Genomic DNA, 24,199 nt, shown 5'->3' with positions numbered 1-24,199 from the left:
TTATTGTGGAAAATGTTCCTGGTTTGCCTCCCCTCTAGAAAAAAATCCTCCCTTGCCTCTCCCTGGAAAAAATCCTGCGGACATCAATACATAAAACTAATTACATCATTACATTTTTTTAAAAAAATCCTAATGTGTTTTGATACCCCCACATGACCACCTTGCCATTTGAAAAATTTGACCTCGATCCAATATGGCGGACTTCAAGATGGTGATCATGTCCTGGAAGCACCCTCACATATCGGCCCCTTACCCCGATGTACTCAGGTGAAGTTGGATCTGCCATTACAGCATCCGTTTCAGAGAAAAAAATGGTGTCCTGGGACTTATGAATCACCCTGTATATTGGGTAAAGATAGAAATAATTTCAAAACACCCATATAGATTGACCACGATGATAAAAGTACCATCAAAAAGAAACATTCCAGATTTGAACCCAGGATCTTGGATTTATAATTTGTTATGTCAACCACTTCACCAGAGAGCCTGACTAACATTAATTCAGTTGATAACTTTTTCAAATGGGATTCCATGCAGGAAATACTATTTATGTAAGCACATAAGTACAGGGTGGCGCCGAGCTGACTGACACATTTCAAATGGTCATAGATAATATATGGAAACAGCGGGGAAAAGGCTAAACGATCCATAAACATGTCCAAGTATGCCATTTATTACTTACAGATTACAAGCTTATCTTTTGAATATTGCATAAGCAGATTGCCTCCATTTACATCAATGCTTTTGCAAGTGTGTCTGGAAGTTGCCATACACGTGCCTCCATAGGTCCTCATCAATAGCTGCAACTTCATAAACAGTGAATTGTTTTAGTTTTTAATAGTCATGATTCGATTTTCAAATTTCTTCACCCAAGCCAATATGGTATTTCAAGACGGTATGTGTTCATGTCGACAAACACTGAACTGTCATCTAAAAACATACTGAACTCCTGTCACAGACTTCGTTTTGTAATAACACAGGTAACACGTTGTTTCATTTTCTAACGCTGTCTTGCAACTGACTATATGAAATGGCATACTCTTCCGTTTCCCTTCCCGCCAATCACAACAAGGTATCACACAGGCACAGTATTCAAATTTGAAATGTGTCAGTCAGCTTGGTGCCACCCTGTATATTTGACAGGTATTGCTGAAGACTGACTGAAGCTAGTTTACTTCCATATTTATACCATCTTTCTAAAACTAAATGAGCTGGCCCCCGTGGTGGACTGGTTAGCACAGCGTGCTACGATGCTAAGGCTCCTGGGTTCGAATCCCAGCCTGGGCATGGATGTTTGTGAGTGTCCATTTATCAATTTCATCACATCATCACTCATCCCCCATCTTCGTAAATTAGCCAAGAGTGGTACAAAAAGCAAAGTAAAATAAAGCAAAATCAATCTATCAATAAATCTAAATGAAGCCAATCTTAAAATATTAATTGACACATACATTGCTACAACTGTGCTGTTTGAAATCCACTTTATGCTCTGACAGGAGAATCAAGATTGAATCTACAGAGTTCAATCTGCAATGTGCCTCCACCGACAATCAAAACCAGGATGATACTGTATCAGGTAGAGACTTGGCTAGAATATGGTGTAGTGTTGTAAGTAAAGTACATGCAAAGTGTTTGTATAAGTGGAAAATACATACATTTTGTTCTACTGATGTGCTCATATTTAAAGAGAACAGGTTCTGTAACTTAGTCTTGACCCCAGAAAATACAGTAAATTTTGTTGTACCACCATGTATTAAACACTGGGCATTGCAAATATTTAATAATTGATTTATGGAATGTCATGGTAACCATGAGAAGGAGCATTACATGGTATAAGAACATGATAACAATCCTCTAATTGTTGTGCAAACTCTGATCTGTGTGTGTTGCTTAGAAACTTGAAACTTAACAAAAAAATCTTGAACCTATTCAGGAATGCAGAGATAAACTGGGATGAGTGTGTGAAGTTCTTTATCAGTTATATTATTGTGCATTGCTGAGTGACCTTTAATATTGAAAAGTTGGTTTGTGTTATTAATATGTATTCATCTTATAAAATTGCTATGTTCGAAATTGCAGTGAATTACATAATATTTCAATTCATAGAAATTCCTAAAACAGGTAAAATTGATGACCCCTTTGATGTATAAAAAAGAAAGTGATTGTTTTCCTCTGTCCTTAAGACATTAAAAACAGTTTTTCATGGGAAATAGTGGAGGATAAGTAGAGAAAATTTGCTTCTCTAAAGAGGGGAACATTTGTGACATGCAAATTTACCAAACCAAATAACAACTATGTAAGAAGAATGGCCTGCTGGAAATTTAAATTTATACTGTTTACAGTAGACAAAATCTACTGTTATCAATTGTAACCCTAGTGTGTTCTCAAAAATCTACTGAAACCCAATGTTTTTCTACTGAACACCTTTAGCAGGTCTAATGTACAGCAGAGACTACAAGTGAAAATATCCTCTCAGTATTATCCAATATATATATAGCCCCAATCCCACCACTCACTCACTCACTCACTGACATAAATGTTCTCCATGAAGGAAGCCCCGGAGGCGAAAAACGCCCGATTACGACCCCCCATGAAATCGTCCCAAAAGGCCGAGAAAATTCAAAAATCGCTCAATCGGCCCTTCCTTAAGGGTGAAAATGCCCTTTTTTCACGTCCCTAGCAACCGTTTCCAAGGCTTTTCTTTTTTGCACACATTGTTTCCTTCAATTCTTAATTGTCTAGCTACATTATATTTGTCACAGATCACACACAGATGAATCAACACCTGGTTCGAAAAGGTGCCTTAAACAAGGGTGACATCTACATAAGGAGTTTCAGCCCAGAATCAATTACTTACGTATATATTGGTAAACTCAATGCGAATATATTTACATCGTGGTTGTTTTAATTAAATGTTTAGAGGTATAATAACAAACAATTATTTAGAGCGTTTGCCGTGCTTGTTCTTCACCATGCAAACGGACGTTGCTAGGGAACTTACAGAAAGTTTATTTTCACCCCAAGAACTACTGTAAGGGAATTATGCTAGACTTTTCGAATTTCAAAATACGAGAGTCAGAATTTATTACAGAGGCAAGGTAGGAATTCGAGGAGAATGGCAGAAAGATTGCATTTCCAATTTAGTGTCGCTATTGAATTCGTTTATGCAAAACATCCAACTACATGTAATTATCTTGAAACTGTTATTACTTACTCAGTTTATTATTAGGCAAATAGACAATAATATTTTGAATATTTGTACCTTTTTAGAGCCCATACAGACATAACGTTACTTTCTTAACTTTTTAAATTAGCGAACTTATACACTTGCTTGGCTTCATCCAATAAAACATGCAGACATTTTACCCCATCTATAACATGATTACTCCCACAACGTGGCCGAAGATCACGCATGCGAGCGTACAAGATGTGGCCAAAGGCCACGTCGAAAGTACGCGAGTACATATATATATTGATCTACTGAAAACAGTAGATATGAATTTTTAGTAAGGTGCATATCACTTAATCATTCAATGATTAACACCTTGAAAAGACTCTTGATTCTTTTTCCAATGGAGGCTCAATTTTGAGATTTGGATCCCACTTTAAATTTTAGGGCCAGTCATAATTAACTTGTAACATACCGAGAGACCTCCATCGTCAAAAAAATAAAAGAAACATATTTATTTATATGATTTACACCATGAATGGAAATGATCTTCATTGTGGACAGTGGCGCAACCACAGGGGGGCAAGAGGGGCATTATCCCCCCAAACCTTGGATGGAAATGAGTTCTAGGGGGCAAGGGGGACAAACATTGACTACCATGTGTACCTGCAGGGGGCAATTACCAACCACAACTTCAAATTTTATAATTTTATGCTAATAAAGAAACTTTTGGAAAATTTTCTTGCTCGCTTCGCTCACAGTGCCTGGTTTTCTTAGTCTTATCAACTTCAGAACCACAGCTAGGGGCCAGCCGGAGTCGACCCTGGGCACTGAGCAATCTAAATTAAAATAAGTTGCAAAATTGATGGCTTATATGGCTTATCAGAAATCAAACAATCAGAATAACATTAAACACAAAACCAATATATCAGGATGTGGAGCAACCACAACTCAGATGGGTTGGACACCTCAGCAGAATGCCTAAACATCGAATACCTAAACAGGTATGGGAAGCAAGAATGGGAGGATTGGGTGCAAAGAGACCGAAAGGAAGACCACGTAGGACATGGAATGAGGGAATGAAGGATATCCTGAGCAGGAGGAACATCTCGTGGAGTGAAGGAAGGAAGTTGGCAGAAGATCATGACAGATGGCGAGCTCTCTACAAAACCTCGACACCAATCGGTAGAAGAGGATCGGAATAAGTAAGTAAGTAAGTAAAATTGATTGACTGATTTACACAAAGAATGGCTAATTGAGACTGAACCTACAGTTTAAAGTAGGATCTGAACCACTGTGTCATTTGCCTCCACTGGGTACTCTAACTCAGGATACCTTGATCACAAGGCGACGATGTTACCACTACACCATCGGGGAGGCACAAAAGTTGTAAAATAGAGAATGCATTGGCGTCCCGTGAAATTATTTACACCCTCTTAAATCTACATTGATTTCAGCCTGCAAAAGAATTGGATCCACAAATTTTCTTGCTCGCTTCGCTCGCAATTTTTCATTATTTCTCTCTAATGCAATTTAAATTACCAGAGAGAGAAATAGGACTTCTCTTAATTGATTTTGTTTTAAATGCATGAATAATTGTTTTGAGGAAAGGGAGCATTCACATTTGAGAGACAATTTATGTAATTTTTGCTGTTGGTTTTTTTGTGAAATGGATGAATTGGTTGTGTAATGTATTTATATAATATGTAATAAAGAAACTTTGAATACCTACACAATTTAGCGTCCACGTCACTCCATGTTGCATATGTGTGAAACATACCGTATTTACTCATGTATAATGCACAATTTTTTCCAAAGTTTTTGCTCCGAAAAAGCATGGTGCATATTATGCACGGAATATTTTTTTAATGTTTACAGAATTCTATCATGTTATATATCATTGTACAGCTTGAGTTCTGCAGGTTCTGAATATGGCAACAGTATTCCATTCAAGATGGCGAAACTTATTTGCAATGCAGTTGACATAAGCCCATTACAAAATGAAGGAACGTTTTGATTTTTATTGAACTTTGATGAAAAAAAAGAGAAGGAAGAAGAAAATAATTAAAATGTATTACTGGCCAAATAATATGACACATATAGAGTGAGTAAATGTTTTAATGGAAGAAATATTGTGCTGCTAACTGCTAGTTTGAGAGTCCTAAATGTGCCTCCTATAAATGATTCATTAGTCATAGAAAAAGTACATATTTTGAAGTTTGAAAGAGGAAATTAGCAAAACCACGTATAAAAGTTTAAAGGCCATGTGCCACAATTTTTCACTTTGTAATGTAATATTCTCCTCTTGGTCCACATAGCAACAGGTGACTCACTGAATAGGAATGATGTCATTCACTGTTGATCGACATAGCAACAACTTTACAACCTACAACTAAGAATGCCATTTCTTGAACCTGGATCCTACTGTGCATTATATACGAGATATAATTGTTTGTCACTTTTCCCTATCAAAAACCAGGGTGCGCAATATACATGCGTAAATACGGTATATCGTCCATGAAAGTTATACATGTTAATGTAAAAAAGAATAATATTTGGAATGCATTTATCAAGCATTTTTTCTCTTTCAAAAATAGTTTGTGTTTGTTTTCCATTATTAATGTGAAATTGAACATGTTGAAAAATAATTCAGATCATTTGTTCAAACACTACTACTACCAGTGGCGTAGCATGGGCATTTCGGGTGGGAACGCCAAGTCCGAAGGAAAGGTCGGCCCTTTTTTGGTTAATAATTTACTTATGGAATTAGTCGCCACAGGTGTTGTTTATTTGCCTGAAGTCGGCTGGGTTTGCAATAAAGCATCATCATCCATGCAGTTTTTAGCTAGAAAATTAGATGCCTCACTATGCAACAAATGTTTTGAACTCTGGTGATTTATACCTTTCGGCATGACACAAATCATTATAAAACCTACCTGAATCACAAGCCTCTGGACAACAGTAGACGTCATTGTTGTGAATGATCCAACTAATGATTGATTTGGTTTATTTTACTTCGCTTTTCTACCACTTTTGGTTAATTGCGAATATGAATATGAGTGATGATAATATTGATGAAGGGACACTCACAAAGAACACCCGTGCTCACCCCGGGATTCGAATCACGGGCCTCTGTCGTCTTGGCGCGCTATGCAAAACACTCTGACACGGAGGTGGGCGGATGATCCAACTATCGTACACTCTACTAACATAACAGTGCCGATTAGTAATTCAGACCACTGTTTATTACATCTTGAGAATGTTGATAAACATTTTAAAATAATTTTGTCCAGAGACCATTCGATGTTAACAGTTTTCAAATGAATGCTAAACGTTTCCATTGACACAATATTAAGCAGTTACATAATAACTAAAAAATAATAACCCGCAAAACTATTATTTTTTTATTATTATTAAGTGGTAGAGCAGCCACAGGCTGAACTTCTACCACGAGGACTTCAGCAACTTATTTGACAAAAACTGTGTTGATCTTTTAGTTTTTAATGCACATCGCTGTTCGTGCGATAAATTATACAATGCAGTGGCCATTAAGAAGTGCTATATTTCAGTTTGGTAAAGTTACGTCAGTCAATATTACATATTGTAGCAACACATAGCACGAGCGCGAAGAACCGGGTAGAAATTCTACCGCTGTCGTCTGCTTCAGAAGGCAGGAAGGGTCACGTGAACCAATCACGTAGCCCTCTGCTCCATACGCGGGCGTAAGAGAGAGCATTTGGGCGCGTGCTTTAGAGATCCAAGCTTTCCCTCCAGAAAGGCAGCAAGGAATATAGGGTCCTGTACGCCGAACCTGCTCGGCGTACGGCCAGGAAAGGCATTTAAAAAAAATGCTAGAACGAGTGTTGTTAGTGGAGCGTTGCAAGCGGATCGCGAGAAATAGCTATTATAATGCCATGAAGGTCAGACATATATGAAATTAGTCAAGATTTACTTTATATTTACAGCATTTACGCATTTTTTAAATATTAAATCTGGGAACGCCGGGCGTACGGGCATACTATAACGCTACGCCACTGACTACTACTAGTACTACTACTACTACTACCACTACTACTACTAATAATAATAATAATAATGTTGTTCTGGGTCCGAATCCTGGTTTGGGCATGGATGTTTGTGAGTGTCCATTCATCAATTTCATCATATCATCACTCGTCCACATCTTCGCAAATTAGCCAAAAGTGGCACAAAAGCGAAGTGAAATATAGCAAATGAATAATAACAATAACAATAATAATGTTATAATAAATACATCATTATTATTAACATTATTATTATTATATTAAAATTATGATTATTATTATTATTGGTACGTTTATCCTGGTACTTGCCCCCCCCCCCCACAAAAATTTGTGGTTGTGCCTCTGGTTGTGGATACCAAAACAGCATTCATTGGAAAGACAAGGAAAACTGCTGAACTCCACTACAGGACTATAGCTAATTGCTACCATTTCAAATTATCTAATAGTAATGCTAGAATTTGCTTGTATATACAATGTTCATTAAAATTATTATCTAATCTAAACATAATTTGTACACTATGAATGAAACCTGAAATTAAAAGAGTTAACAATCAACTGTGCTCTTCCACAACAATACATAAGCAAACAACAAAAAATGTAGGTGTAATACTACTACTAGTTCTTACCATTGTTATGCCTGATGAAGTTTCAAAGATGTTTCTATGATGATGTTTGTGGTCTGTACTGGTGCTGTGGCATTTTTCCAAACCTTCTAGTTTCGATTCGTAAGTCTCTATTAAAGCTAGAACCTGTTGTAAGCAACATTTATCTGCAGTGTTTGTTAGGTTTTTCGCCAGCTGCAATAATCTATCTTTCACTTCTTCATGCCTTGCTTCCTGTATACAATAAACAATAATTATGGTATTACAAAATTTATTTAATAAAATAAAAAGAGAGTACTAAACATAATATTTTTTAAAGGACTGAGGTTTAACTCTGTACAGTCCTGTTCTGATAAAATGGCTTGCTCTTTAATTTTTTAACCCTTTCTATTTCTGAACAGTGGTGTACATTAGTAGGTCCACAACTGATTATACGATTCAATGATATGCTGGTAGTCATAATGTTTTAATCTGAAGTATACACTATATTTTCTAGTATGTAAAATTAACTAAGTGAGTCTGCTAGTGCATGAACACACACATAAACAGATAACATTTACATCTTTTGCTTATCCTTGAAACATTTACGAGTTTTATTTCTTTTAAAGATGAATGGCAAGAAATAAGATTTTGTTTGTTTCACATTCTAAACTGAACCCTATAATGAAACAGTCCAGGCAGAAGATTCACAAAGCATCCCCCAAGCTGTTTCACTGTCATGTTGCTAAACCATAGGAGCATCCCCCAGCTAATCCCAAGGCTTGGCCAAACATTCCCCCAGCCAGGGGTAGAAAAATACAGGATGTCCAGTCACCATGGCACCTGAAAATTTTCACCTGATGACTGAATGTTTAAATTCATTTCCATTTTTTTTCTTTTTAATATTTTTGAGTTCGCTTATGGAAATTTTCATTACGTTTCTTTTTATAATTAGTACAGTATGTGTTTTTTCTTTATGTCTGCATGATTTCTGTATCACGTGCATCATTAAATCACAATAATAAACATCAAATCAAAGTCATAAATATTTGTATTGTTTGTAGCCGAATTTTAAAATCTGCATGGATATGGTAGAGACGGCCATTTGAATGTATTGCATAGTTATTCATGCTGATTCCAGTTGAGCCTTCTTTAGGAAGGTATGACCAGCTTCACATAACATTCCTACCATTTCAATTTCTGTCCACCTTACATTTAGTAGAGACATGCTTCCCTTTCTGTTTCTTATGAATTCAATAGGAGTTTCATTTTCCTGTTGGTTTAATTAACACAAATTTCTGCAAAAGTTCATTTCGACCTACTGACATCACATAAATATCAAAAACTTGTGTTACAAAATGTTTACATGTTCACTTAGTAGTTCAAGCAATTTATTTTTCAAATGTAAGTGAACTTTATTGAGAATTGCAACAAATATGTCGCAGAAAGGAAAATAAGTTGAGTTTCAATATCTTGTATATTTCAAGAAGAAACTTAAAAATTGATACAGGAAACAAATTTTAGTACAGGCACTCATTCCACAGATTTCATTAAAGTATCTCCAGCAATTTGTGAAGAAACCTGCTGCATGGCTCCCCTTCCAAATACACAATTAGAATCCATAGGAAAATTAGTAGTGGGTTCTTCTCCTAAATCAATTAGATTTCCTTGGCTATTTAGAGCATTATTACCTATAGCCCCTCTATCTTGATTTAATTAAGAATTTAGCAAAATATTATCTCGTAATGTAGATGAAGGCAGCAGCGGAAGTCTGCCAAATGCATCAGGCAGTCCTGTTCGACTCACTGTACGAAACGGAATAGTGCTATCAAAGAAAGCCATCTTACATGTCTGTAAATCCCACAATTTAATTGGAAACCATGCTCTGGTGTATGACCAGTTTCTAATTGTTTAACCTTTAGTTTTATTTACTTTTAGAAATATTCCTCTTTTACGGAGGTCAAGTGAAACAACCAAAGTTCGTCCAATAACCAAGCAAAGAAATTAACTTAAATAAGGCAGTGGAAGACTAGGAATAAAAAGGATTAAGATTTAAGCCATTAAAATTGTAGGTTAAAAAAACAAAAACATAAGGGCTAAATTAATATGAGGTTTATTTTACATATAGCCTGACAGGCTTTAGACGACATATTCAGTGTGAAAAAAGAGTATAAACCCCAAATGACATACAGTAACTGAATTATTCCTTAAACAAAATTATAGAAACCAAATGACACAATTAAATCTTTACGAAATAATTATGTTCTGTGAATTTAATATCCCAACGACTTTCAGTTGGTTTTATTTAACCTGGAGGATTTTCCCTTTATTTCAACTTAAGACCCATTTCTAATAGACAATTTTGGCAGAGTACCTAGCTTGAAACAGAACAAAGAGTACTGTGAATAAACCAAAATTAACCAACTAACTACTCTACATAAAAAAAAAAAGTACTAAACCACTACTCCCTGTCTTTGTGTTCCATTTTAATGTCCTTTTTGACACTTAGGAGAAACTCAAAACTCAACTTAAGGTATGATACTCTCATCTAATCAGTAGGAAGTGAAGTTCCTTTCGGAAACTTGCTCTCGTCCGACCTTTTGTACTTCGTAGTCACTCCCCTTACATAACCAAAGCCATCTGGTGGCAAACTAATGTAACAATTATTTTATAAAGCCACTGCATATGGTTATAAAGGCCACTCCTGTGCAAGAATTAATTACTTTTAATCCAATCTTGAATTAATAAATAAATTAAATGTTTAAAATCACATTTCATAGCTTATCTTCATGGCTTTCTTATACCACATAAAAAAAAAACTGGCTCTTGAGAAAAAGGAGTTGGCACCTGAATTATTTTTAGTTTTGTGTACCTCTGCACCCAGCTAACATTTTCAACTTCAGGCACTGGATGGCACATGCTAATACCTATGCCAGCAACAGTATTAAAAAAATATACTTGCCAATTTGAATTCTGACAGACTCATTTCCAGATCACTACTGATCTCCTCACTGGTGGGTAGCGAAAGCACTCCAGAATCACTAATGTCATCATTCTCTGTGTCTGTCCAAACATCACGAGTATCAGGCCCTTGGCTTCGAACTGAGGCCTATAATAAGAAACATATTTGTATAAACTTTAATGAACAATATATTAAAATATAACATTGAAGTTCCTGAAATTCATAACCTAGTTTCTAATTATGTTTTCATATTTGTATCATATCACTTTGGCCATACACTATAAAAAGACACATTATAATGCAATACAATATTGTTAGACTTGATAATATTAAATTCTATGTTAATTGCAGTGGCGTATTCTGAAGATTAGACCTTGTAATTAGACATGAGAAATAGAACACCAATGCAGGTAGGCATGTAAGTAAAACAAAAACAGAAGTCTGGCAACTTCTATATATGTGAAAAGAGATGGTTTACTGACGATAAACCAGATAACATAGGAGAATACACAACTGGTTAATTTATATATATATGTTGGTATAAACACGCATGCTAATTTGTACTTTGGCTACTATTGTGGTCTACTATCTGTCAGTTGATTATAATTCAACTAATGTGCCATACTCCTGTGTCTTCTAAATAAGTATATTTCACTCAGGGCTAAAAGTGGTTTCTGTCAAAAGTCTGAGCACCAACCACAAATTAATTTACACGAGGAGGAGGAGGAGGGTGGTGGTGGTGGTAGTAGTAGTAGTAGTAGTAGTAGTAGTAGTAGTAAATTCATATTAAAAACAATGGTATTTATTGTTATTATTGTCAGTACTCTTTTTCCTGTACTCTTCAAGTTGGTTGGTTTGTTGTTATTATTATTTGTTATTGTGTTCATACATTATTGTGCATTCAAGTAGACACAGACACACACACATAGATTTCTTTCGTTAAAATAATTTATTTTTTTAGTTTTATTCTTACCTATAAAATGATGCCGGTATGGCATACCATTGGGTACCACCAGGAAAAAAGTGCTGATTGTTATTATTGCATCGAAATAAATATGTAAATACAAGATCTATCAATCTGTCATTTCAGCAAATTAGGTTCTTATTTACAACTTAAACGTATAGCACTGACCAAAATATATAATATATATATTTTTTTCTAAATTTCCAAATCTTCCACCAACAGGAGACAAATTTAATACAAGAACTTTCTCTTTTCTTCTTCAACTATTGTTTACAAGAATTAATGTAACAAAGGTGGACTTTTGAACAGTGTATTAAATAAATAAGATGTCTATGTCACAGCAGGAACTGAATTCCGGCAACAAACTGATTTGCCAGAATTGAGTTCTGGTGCGTTCTGGTTCACTTTAAGACCTGGTTTTGCTTACAATTTTTATTTTCAGCATATTTTTCATTGCAAATTGAAAGATCATCTGGTGTTTACATTAATCTTATTAATCTTGATGTAGTATTTAAAAACAATGTGATTGCACAGTAAGGCTAATAGGGAATGGACCTACAGTTTAAAGTGGGATCTGAACCACTACGTGCCAGCACCAGGTTTCGAACCTGGGACCCCTTTATTTTTTACAAGGCGATGATGCAACACTGCACCATCTGGGAGGTGGAAAACAATGTGAAGTCTGCCAATAGTTCTAATAGTTACATGCAAAGTGAAACAAACCACGTGTTTCTCTTCACTGATGGTAACAAACAAAACTCATACCTTCTCATGACATTCTTCCAGTTCCAGTATTCTGAATTCTAGCAGTTCATTCTGGTCACGCAGTTCCTGAAGTTCTGTCTGAAGTGTGGCCTCCCTCTCTTGCTGGTGTTTAATCTTCTCTGCCATGGCAAGGTTGATGGAATTCAGACTTCCCTTCTCCTCAACAATGTTGCTCGCAATACCCTTATCACCCAAGAGTGTTTTCAGATCGCGAATCTTGGCTTGCGCTACAAACAGTTCATTTTCCAGTTTCGTTCGAACTTTGCCCTCTCTTTCAGGATCAGTCTTGTTTCCGATTTGCGTCTGTAGCAACTGGTAAGATCTTTGAAGTTCTTGATGTTCCTTCGTAAGTTGGGAGAACAAAGTTTCATATTCCTTCCGTGCAAACTGTGAAACAAGAACAGGCATCAGACATACTAGACATTTGGCAACAACAACGGAAGTCATGATTTTTATACAGTGTACAGAGTACTAAAGTTTTAAGGAATGTTTATTCAAGTAATCTTTTTTCTTAACATTACTTTAACCTTTAAATGTTGGACCAGTAGCACTTGATGGAAAGATTCTCTCATTATTTCACCAGAACACTTGGTACTTCATTTCTGTTTTCTATGCAATACGAACATGTAGGTTTGTTGAAAGCACTTTTTTAATTAAATAAGATATTAATTTAAAAGTGTAGGCATTCAAATATGATGATATATACAAAAAAAAAAAATAACGAGAGAGAGCTGTTTTTCTTCCCTGCCACTCTTGGTTAATTACAATGATGAGGATGAGTGATGATATGATGAAATTGATGGAGGAATGGAACGCTTATAAAGAACACCTATGCCCAGGCTGGAATTTGAACCTGGAACCACTGATGTCATAGCACACTGTGCTAACCTTTCTACCACAGAGGTCAGCTGTTTGTCTTAGTGTTGAGTTCAGGGGCGTATCCAGGGTAGGGGGTAGGGGTCCAGCCAGGGCTGCCCATCCTCCAAGGCCAATGGCATGCCCCCCTCTATAATAATACGATGATAGTTATCTTGTTTATCATTGTTATTGTTCTTATTATTATTGTGTTTTGTTATTCTTCGAATCATAATTTCAGAATTAAATGTCTGTTGACACTTTTCAGAAGCAGTATCAAATATTTCACTGAACTCTTCATTCGAAATTTCACGAAGTCTCTGACGCAGTTCTGTGACTAAGAAAGAGCAGAGGTTAAATTGTGATGAGATTGTGTTCAGTAAAACTGAAACACTTTTCTCAGATAAGAAGTACAATTAACGAAGTTCCCTTTTCAACTGTGGCTAGAAGATCGCTTGCTTGGGATGGTTCACTTGGACAGCTCTGCTTAACTGACAAGGTTGAAGACATTTAACAAAAATATGAAGTGAATCATGTTTTTCTAGAAATCGAGTTTCACACATTGACAATAGATTTTTCCTTAATGTCTGGTACATAATGCGATGTATTTGTTTTTAGTATTTCACCTCTACGTATATTATTTAAAAAACACCACAACTTCACTTACTGTACCAAAACAGTTTCTCACTGAAGTCAGATTTTCAGCTGATATACTGTATCACTACTCAGTGTTGAACTAAAAAAAACAACTAAGTGGATGTTATTTTCAAAATCCACAAAAAAATAAAGGAATTGGGGGGGGCGGACCCCCTGGATACGCCCTTGGTTGAGTTGATGTTTGATTTATTATTGGTGGAACGAAAAGGATTTTCACAAGATGTACGATTTGACATCCCAACTTCATAAAAACACAATTGCATTTGATTGGACCACATTGGCTTGCTAATGGAATGTTTCCATGTAAAATTTTATTATTTCTTTTTCTTCACTTTCCAAATATCGTTGTTGGAAGGAAGGATGAAAATGTTTCACTTACCACAAGAGCATGCTTATCCCCCCTTAGCAAAAACAATCAACTCTCTCTCATAAATAGACAATAATTGGCCCTTTTACAATTTGTTTTTGCACATCACTGCAAAGTTGCAAAATGCGTACCTGAAAACCTTCTGTTTGGTAAAGCTTAAATTTCCAGTTTTCTTGGGGGTAAATTTGCATTTACTAATTTCAGATTTTAGTTCATAACCACTTCCCATACAGCACGCATATATAATGTAATGTAACAGAGACATTATAACATTTCAAACAAAACTGTATATACTGTATTGGCTGTTTAGAAATCATCTATATTAAGCACATGTATTGTCACAAGGTGAGTATGAGCTGTAACGATTATAAAGGCAGTATTGAACTTGCTAGGTTTAATTTATTTGTTATTTTTAATGGTGAGTTATATTCTTTCGCATTAAATATTTCTATATGTTCTCTTGAGCAAATATTACTTTGCAGAAAAACAAAATACTTAAATAAGACTAACAGTATGAAAAACATTTTAACATGAAAATAATTTGCAAAAATATTTCTGTAAAAAATTATAAGCCGATATTTACCTAGTAAGTAAGCATTGATGGACAAATACTTGAAAGTCAATTGTTAAAAGGCGATGGCAAAAAAATAAACTTGCAATATTTTTAATATTATAATATTGTTTTATTGTAGGTTGTATTGTTTATTTATACTGCAATATGAGACATTTTTTTCAAGTACCAGCAAGGATGGGAATTCAATGTGTTACTGTTCATGACAAATGAATACAATATTAAAAAATGTATCAAACTAGGTAGAGCATATTCTGATTTAACAGTACTGGATCCACAAAAAATATTTTAAGTACCTCACTCCAAACATCACTTGGATAGGGTGGTGGTGAAAGGGTCAGAGGTGCAACACTGCTTGAATCGTTTGAGGTATCAGAGCTAGGTTCTTCGCCCATGGCGTCTTCCAAGGAGTCTTCAACTTCAGCAACTGGCTCGAGCTCCATGAACTGCTGGAAATAACAAGCACAAGTAAGTGCAAGTGCACAACAAACAAAAAACACTCACTATCTCTATTCTGTATTGTTATTCCAAGTAACCGAAAGTGGTTGGCCAAACATAGGAGGATGCAAATAAGTCAAACGCGAATAAATATGCCACTGTATTACATTGTAGAATAGTTTCGATTCCTGGCAGGTCTATTCAGTGATTTATAAGGGGTTCCAGAAACTTCCGTTAAATTATACAAGTATCAGAAGCTGTCGATAGATTTAAGTTTTTCGCAAATTTCTCGAATCGACAGGAAGTTTCGAAAATCTTATGTTTATAACAAAATAATTATCCCTTTCCCATACCGCTACGTTCGGTCTCGGGAATCTGTGAAGCAAGGCCGCGCCTAACGGTAGAGAAGAGGAGAAAGCGAGTGAGCGGAGCAAAGCAGTGCACCCTGCTGCAAACGGCTGGTAGCTGTAGCCGCGTTTTCCCCTCCATGCACACACTTCCCCTCTCTAGCACTACTTGCGCATAGGACTTGTTTCGTACACAAATATATATTTTTTCACTAAATAACTTACCCTATAATACTGTCTTTGTTGTTCTTTTCGATGTCTATTCATTAATTGGTCTAACTTGCGGTCCTTTTCCTGAAAATAAAAAATAGGCGATACTGAAATTATTTAGACAATCATGTTAATTATGTGCTAAACATTTACACTATATTGTAATTAAAAACACACACCTCAGTATAATTATAAGCTATTCTGTGCATTGCCCCGTGCCATTAAGTTGGCAATCTCAGTCACAGTTTCTACCACGTGACAGTCAGAGGCCCTACCGCCATGGGCGTCCGGAAGGGGGGGCGGTGCCCCCCTGGAAAATGAAAGTCAACCAAAAAATATGTATTTTACAAATATAATTTCATTTTAGCCACAATAATATGTGTTAATTATTACATGAACACCATAAATTCAAATTAAAGCAATGTTTTTTTTATGGAACAACACTATTTTTGGTGAAAATTTGCCTTCGTTTGCCCCCCCCGGAAAAAATACCTTCCTTGCCCCTCCCTGGAAAAAATCCTGCGGACGTCCATGCCTACCGCTTAGATTACAGTGTCTCTTCCGTTATTATCTCCTTTTCCTCTCACATATCCAGGATTCAAACCCAGTGCTCATGCTGACCAGTAAATTATATTTTTATCTTCGCACATCTATTATACCGAATCAACTATCCCTCTTCGCACAGTTGCAGAACCTCCCACCAGATGGCATTCTAGACAAATGGAATTGCAAAATCTTTGCGCTTTGCTTTTTGTATTCTTTGCGGTGACATTTTCCAAATTTTTATTAAAATAATATTTTTTCGGAATGACCGAAAACAATACAGAAAATATATAAATTTTTAAGGTGTTCATTCCGAGAATGAAATATACGTACACAGACAAAATACACGTTATTAATTCTATAAAAATTGCCGAGTTTTCTTTCACAAGTCGACAAAAACCACTTTTAAATATGTATCAGAAAATACGATTAGTTCAAAACATCAGAAATACACGTAGAATAAAATTAGGATTTGCTATGCCTACTGTATGACCTTCCTAGAACATGTTAGTCAATTCAATTCAATTCAAAACAATAGGATATCTGTTTTCATTAGTTTTTGGCGCCATCTACAATTTCTTTTCAGGCACAGATTTGAGTTTTTGAATGTAACTTCTCAATTGATGAGATTCCCAACGTATTCTTCTCATTTAACATCACTTTTAGTTTTACACTTCCTTAAAATAATCGCGTTGATGAGGGTCAATTTGATGAAAGTGATGAAGGGACACAGACTAAGAAACACTAAGGGCGGGACTCGAAACCAGTACGTTTAGTGAATAGAACGTGGTGGATCATTCAGTGTATTCGCCCACCGAGGCGACGAGATCGCTATTGTAATATGATCAGATAACATTGGTGCCGAAATGGCAAACAGGGAGAAATTATAAATACTTATTATGTGAGACTTTTCGATATTTGCATAAGGACATGAACTCACTCGCGCAGCCTGTCTCAATGCAGCTATGACCTTGTCCCGCTCCGTCACCAGGGTTCGTAACCTGTCCACTTCTTTAGCTGGGGGCCCAGGTTCGGGACCGGTGTCTGGCTTTGGACGTCGGCCATTCGTCTCTTGCTGGAAGAAAATAAATTAAAAATTAACATTACTAGCTGTAGTAGCAATGACGCACACACAACAACATGATCCTTATATCGAATACAATCTGTCTGTTGAATTTGTAAGAATATACAAAATTTGTGAGAATATAAAAAATCGAGAGATCAGTATTGTGCCCACCCGCAATATGTGGTGACTGCTACGCCACTGGGCATGCTCCCTTAGTCTGATTGTGGGCGTTCAAAGCAACGGATTGCACTCAAATTTGGTGTAGACGCTATGGAGACCATGGGAATTCGAATGCTGAAATTCTGCCACCAGGTCGAAATGTGGCGCTGATATCTGGTGTACAGTGAACATCATAATGGGAAACGCTTCGACTGATCAGACTCCTTTACGCTTCCAAAGGGTCATTCACGTTGACGTGGCGCATATTTGAACGCTACTATACCGACAAACTCAAATTAATGGTGGTTGTTAGTTCAGCGCCACATTTGAACCTGGTGGTGGAAATTTGAACTATTTTTCTTCAGTATTCGCTTCCCCGTGGTCTCCATAGACTCTATACAAAGTTTCAGCTCAATCCTGACCTCGAGAGGGCTCTGAGTAGGAGGAATTTAATTCTAAGCGCCACATTTACACCTGGTGGTGAACATTTGAACTATTTTTCGTCCGCATTCGCTTTCCGTGGCCTCCATAGTTTCTATACCAAGTTTCAGCTTAATCTGTTGCTTCGACCGACCTCCAGAGAGCTCTAAGTAGGGGAAACAATTCTAAGCGCCATATTTATACCTGGTGGTGAAAATTTAAACTATTTTTCGTCAGCATTCGCTTCCCATGGCCTCCATAGTTTCCATACCACGTTTCAGCTTAATCCGTTGCTTCAACTGACCTCCAGAGGGCTCTTAGTAGGGGCAATTTAATTGGCTATCATGCCACACGCTTCATGCCATTTCTAGTTTCTGAATTGGAGTAGCCGACCTCCAAGGCGGAGTGCTTGGCGTACGACGCCAGAGGTTCCGGGTTCGAATCCTGGCCTTGGCATGGGTATTCTTCGTGAGTGTCCCTGCGTCAATTTCATATCATCACTCGTCCTCATCGCTGCGATTGGCCAAACGTGACAGAAAGGCGACGCTAAATAACCTAATTCAATCGCTCATTCACCCGTATCCGCTACACTACAGAGCGGGCCTCAACAAGTAGGCTATCAGAAAAGACCGACAAATCGTTAAAAGAAATTCCATGACGTCAGTCAAACGTCGCATCAGCTGAAAAGGTAAAGCAGTCTGGTAAGTCCTCTGTGGAGGACGCGTTCTGGCAAGAGGTGGCTAATTATAAGGTTTCCGTAACGGGATTCCGATGATTAAGTTTTCGTGTTTAGGCTTTCATCTTCCTCCTCGCCCCTTCTTCGCTTGGCATGTTGACTGATGCGCCAGACAAGAGCGGGGAGTCTTATTTCACCCAAGTATCTCTCTGCTCGAAACAAAATGGAAGTCCTTGTCAGCGTAACAGCTCTTGAAACTTTAAAATGGGCCAGGGTACAAAAGACGTCCACGGGGGCAACGCACCGCCATAGATATGTGGCCACTTGTGTGGATGTATGAGCAATCTAGAAGGTGAAGTCTTTGGCGTGACTCGTCCTTTTTCTCTGTTGCTTTGATGGGGCATTCAATGTCGCACAAAGGCACTTAGAAATTAAGAGGTTCGAGGGAGATGTTCACCCACATCTCTCAAGGCAGGAATGTTACGTTACAATCGTACTTCCTTTGTTTGCCTTGGTGCTTTTGTTGAAGCGATTGTTGAAGGAAGATTTTTCTCTTCCGACAGCAACAAGTACAGTAAGGTCTTGTTTTTACAACGGATTATGTTTCTGAGATTCCATTCTTACAAGTGAATTGTTGTGATTTAATCCATTAGACCTGCGATTCGAGGTGGAATCATTTTTCTTTCTCCACTTGGCTAACAACTCTCTAGCCTTCTTAAACCCGAAGATTTATGGCTGCAGCAACAGAAGCCTTCCATCTGTCTCTATCCTGGGCAAGATCCATCCTTTCCATTCTTTACCTATTTCCTTTAGCTCCATCTGAACGTTCCCCATCTTCGTCTTGGCCTTCCCACAGGTCTCTTACCATCAGGTTTCCCAACAAGAATCCTGTTCTTTCCTCTCCCATTCGTGCCACATGGGCTGCCCACCTAAGTCTTCTTAACTTAATTATTCTAATAATATCTGGACAGGAATCATAGGCGTAGCTAGAACTTTATATTTGGGTGTGCACAAAGAAAAAAATGAGATCTTGTACCTTTTTAATAGCATATTTTGTAATACAATCACTTGGCTCTTTAACTGCGCTGATGTTTGTAAAGGAATATAAATTCACTAAATGACAGTGTTGAAAATTTCTGAATATATGTAGTAGAAGAAAATCAAATTGCATAGAAATTACACACACACAAAATGTTCATAAATGTTACGTACAAATACATCAAAATACACGTCATCTATAACAAGAGACGTCTGTCAAAAGGTACAATGTTCTTAAACTCATCAATAACTTCATTTACATCAATAGACTAAGCTTTTTTCTGTTCCACAAATAGCAAGAGCAGGGCTTCCAATCTATCCTGCTTCTGAGTTGCTCTTAATTTAGTTTTAACTTGGGTAAGCTTGGAGAAAGCTCTCTCACACGTGCAGCTTGTGACAGGTATAGAAGCAAGGCGTTGCAGTACAGAGTAGAATGCAGTAAATATCTTCTTTCTCCAATGACATCAAATAATCGAAAAACTACAGACACTCGTTTCATCAGCGATAATGCACACGTTTGTACCAAGTAATGACATTTTCAACTTCTTACAAACTGCCGCTTATTTTCCCTCTTATTGAAATATCTGTCTTTAATTCTCTTTGATAAAGCAGTCCATTAGGGTGTGCCTAGGCACACCCGGCACACCCCGTAGCTACGCCTATGACAGGAATACAAATTGTGCAGTTCTACCACTTGGCTATGGATTCGAACTTAAGCAATTAGAGCATACTTACCAAACACAGGGATTTTCAACGTAGGGTGACCAGACACATACTTTAAAAAAAGAGGACAGAGCATGGCAAAAAGGAGGACAAAGCCATAAAAAAGAGGACACCGCAAAAATATGGCTGAACATTTGCCATTACTCATAACTTAATCAATATTTAAAAAAAAAATCTTACTAACATTTTGCTCACATATACATTTCAGGTGATCTCTTTCAATAACTTCCGCCCACCCAGCGTCGAATAACATGGGTACCTGGGGGAAACCCTGGGGGGTAAAGGCGGTCAGGGGTATGGTCTTGATCACATCACCCCCACTCACGACCGGATCAAGAAAGTGGGGGGCGTTACCCTCCCACCCCCTATACGCCTGCATGGCGTGGTGCTAAGCACAGGGGAATACTTTACCTTTTTACCTCTTACCTTTAATCCAAGAAAGAATCTTCTAATCTATTATTAAACAAATGACAAAGAATATCTACAATTTGAAGCACAGAATTTTACTCCTTTTCTAATTCTTGGATATTAGAATGAAATATCCCCACAAGTGAATGCAAATGTAACAAGTAAGATTCGCTTTAACTTATTTCCAAAAACCGAATTAAAATTTTGGATAGTTTAGATTGGATAAAGAAATATGATTTTAATGCCAAGAACATTTCTAGCACTCTTTCAACAGCAGGGGAAAATGACAGCCACCTTACGCTTTATCTCATATTCATTTTTTCCGTCCTTTAAAAGCTGGATATTTTCTTCCAAGATCATTGTTGAATTTACACTTTCGCTACGCTATATCATGGGGCCTCCCCGATGGCGCAGTGGTAGCGTCGCTGCCTTGTAATCTAGGGGTCCCCCCTAGAGGAGAGTGGTTCGGATCCCACTATAAACTGTAGGTCCAGTCCCGATTAGCCTTACTGTGCACAAAGTGGACTTAAAACACCAAATCAAACAAAACCAATCGTTATTTCATGAAAGTAAATAGGACTTAATAATCAAAATTCTCACTATGTGTTTCTGTATCGTGTATGTGTAACTCGAAAAGGAACTGGCCGATCTCCGTAGCGGAGTGGTTAGCGTATCGCGCCACAACGCCAGCGGTCCCGGTTTCGAATCCCAGCCTGGGCATGAGTGTTCTTTGTGAGTGCCCCTTCATCAAAATCATCATATCATCGCTCATCCTCATCTTCGCGATTAGCTAAAAGTGGCAGAAAAGCGAAGTAAAATAAACCAAATCGATCAATTGAAAAGGAACTGCACAGACTACGTGCGTTCCAGCCATTTCAGAGGGCGAAGCAATGGGTTAGAATAATTCTAATGACTAGGGTGCGGAATTTTGCCTATTTGCCTTTTCTATTCCTTTGTAGTAAAACATAGGCTTTAATGTCTAAAGTTCGCTTCATGGTGTTTCTAGTACGAAAACGCATCTTTATAGTGCTTATAAATTCCTATTTTACTTTATCGTGCTAGAAAATGGCTCTTCTGCAATTTTTTGCATATTTCAGCTTTTTTTACGTTCCTTTGGCTTTCCCTACATTGAAGGATGGAAGGCTTTGTTTATGTTGTACTGACTGAAATCTGGTATTCGATATATTTGAGGGTCTCAATTGGAACATTGTTTAAAATATTATTTTTCTTACAATGGTGCAAATTGTTTTTTCATCAACTGTTTAAATTCGCAGTCTTTAGCACAAGCTCTTCTTGTGAGTATTACTTTAATTGACGATTCCCCGCAAATGTGAATTTCGATCAAGAGAGTATAAATAGTTTGTTAATCGTTAGCCCACTTTTATGGATAAACTAAAGTGCTAATACAGTATAACTGTGCATTGTAAAAAGAGAATTGAAATAAGTTCACATTCATTGTCTGTTTTAATATCTTTTTAAAATTTTAGGGTGCCTATTTTGTTACCTTTTCTAAATTTATAGTGTTTTAAGTGCCTATTTTTATCATTTTGGTGCCTATTTGACTGCCTATTTCAGAGGTTTGTAGTGCCTATAAATCCGCACCCTACTAATGACTCAGCTGGGAAAGTGATCGTGTTCAGCTCCCCGTAGTGTTGCCCACGAGACGAGACTTTGGCCTGTCTCGTCTTGTGGAAATGCTGTGAAATGCTGTCTCGTCTCGAAAATATTCGTTTGTCTCGGGACACATGATCAATCTCGTCTCGTCTCGAATTTTTAAAAGCCTGTCCCGTCTCGTCCCGTGGGCAACACTAGCTCCCCGATGCTAGGTGAGCATTGCTGGAATACTTAACGCGCCTCAAGTGATATGCCTTAAATGAAGATCGTTATGTGTTCTCTATGCAGCACATTTGCTATGGTCGATGCTATACTCGATCCAAAAAAAGGAGGACATTTACCGATTTCTAAAAAATCCGCCCGGACGCCGGACAGATACCTAAAAAGGAGGACATGTCCGGATAAAAGAGGATGTCTGGTCACCCTATTTCATCGAGAAGCCTCACATTTTAATCAACCGTATAACTTCTGTGGCCGTTTTGTTAGCCTCTACAGCCACTTAAAAAGTGTCACTTCTCACTGACACTCTCTTTGTTGGTTGATTTGTTTTATTTTACTTCGCTTTTCTTCTGCCATTTCGGCTAATCGCGAAGATGAGGATGGGTGACGATGTGAGTGGTTCAGAGCACAACTGGCATAACTCCATTCAAGACAGTTTTGAGAAAAAGGAACATTTAGATAACGTCAGTAGTACTATGTTTAGCTCAGTGGTGTGCCCAAGGAGGGGTTGATGGGGTTTATAACCCCAGTAGCGTACGCAGGATTTCGTCAAGGGGGGGGGGGTTATTTCTAAAACTTTCTCCAAATTCACATTACCTTTGATTTATTATACTTTAATTAAATAATAATAATCACAATTAATTAATAATACTTATAGTTAATTAATTAGCTGAATTACTACTAATAATACTACTAATACCACTACTACTATTATGTAGTAGAGATCTACATAAATATACCATTTACGAAAACAATAGAAAGAAATTACTTTCTAATCATTCAATTTTTATCAAATCCTGGGAGCATTTTTTTTGTTTTTGTTTTTGTTTTTTGTCTGGTCAACGAGGTGAGACATTTTAAGGGTGAAGAAAATCCATAAAACAAGAAAATATATTAAAATAAATTGAAATAATTAAAGTATGGAACTCATCCAAGAAGCTGCGGTGGTCTGGTCGGTAGAGCATCTGGCAATTACGCGGGAGATCCGGATTCGATTCCCGAAATTGGTTGAAATTTCTCCAGTTTCTTCCCCGCATAAATGTCCCCGATAATTCACATCTGGATTGTCTCACTGTTCTTACCAACAAAACATTTTCCAATAGTTAAGCTTATTGTCGTTTGAATAATTGTCTAGTCAACAAGGTGAGACATTTTAAAGAGAGACATTCAAACGTGCTGCGGTAAATAATACAATGGGAAGGCAGACTGGTGACTGTATTCTTGTCCGCCTAGCCTTCGTCTATACATTAGCCTCTAACAACGAACCAAGAACTTTCTTTAGTTAATTCTCATTGTTCACACAAAAAAAAGACATGTTCGTTGAACACTGGCGTACGTAGAGGCATGGCCGATGGTTAGAGGCACATACTTTTGGTAAATAAAAAAGCAAAATTTCAGTATAAA

At 37.2% G+C, this 24,199-nt stretch overlaps 1 protein-coding gene across 10 annotated transcripts in view; it reads right to left on the bottom strand.

Annotated features, from left to right (window-relative positions):
* Positions 1–24,199, bottom strand: part of LOC145998714 (uncharacterized) — a 372,904-nt gene that overhangs the window by 39,748 nt on the left and 308,957 nt on the right. For 9 of the 10 annotated variants that reach the window (XR_014443344.1, XM_083135223.1, XM_083135259.1 and 6 more), the window contains 6 exons: positions 17,413–17,547; positions 15,945–16,013; positions 15,231–15,383; positions 12,485–12,871; positions 10,752–10,902; positions 7,839–8,044 (listed from right to left, as the gene is read on the bottom strand). Coding sequence is in view for 9 of the 10 variants with exons in the window: in XM_083135223.1 (XP_082991349.1) it covers positions 7,839–8,044; positions 10,752–10,902; positions 12,485–12,871; positions 15,231–15,383; positions 15,945–16,013; positions 17,413–17,547 (1,101 nt within the window). In the remaining variant the exon portion in view is untranslated. The remainder of the gene's footprint in view (positions 1–7,838; positions 8,045–10,751; positions 10,903–12,484; positions 12,872–15,230; positions 15,384–15,944; positions 16,014–17,412; positions 17,548–24,199) is intronic. The other variant, XM_083135230.1, reaches the window with a different exon arrangement.

This window comes from Lepisma saccharinum, chromosome 1, assembly GCF_977018435.1.
Source record: "Lepisma saccharinum chromosome 1, izLepSacc3.1, whole genome shotgun sequence".
NCBI lineage: Eukaryota > Metazoa > Arthropoda > Insecta > Zygentoma > Lepismatidae > Lepisma > Lepisma saccharinum.
Note: the sequence above shows the minus strand (reverse complement) of the source record. Positions and strands in the feature narration are given on the sequence as shown.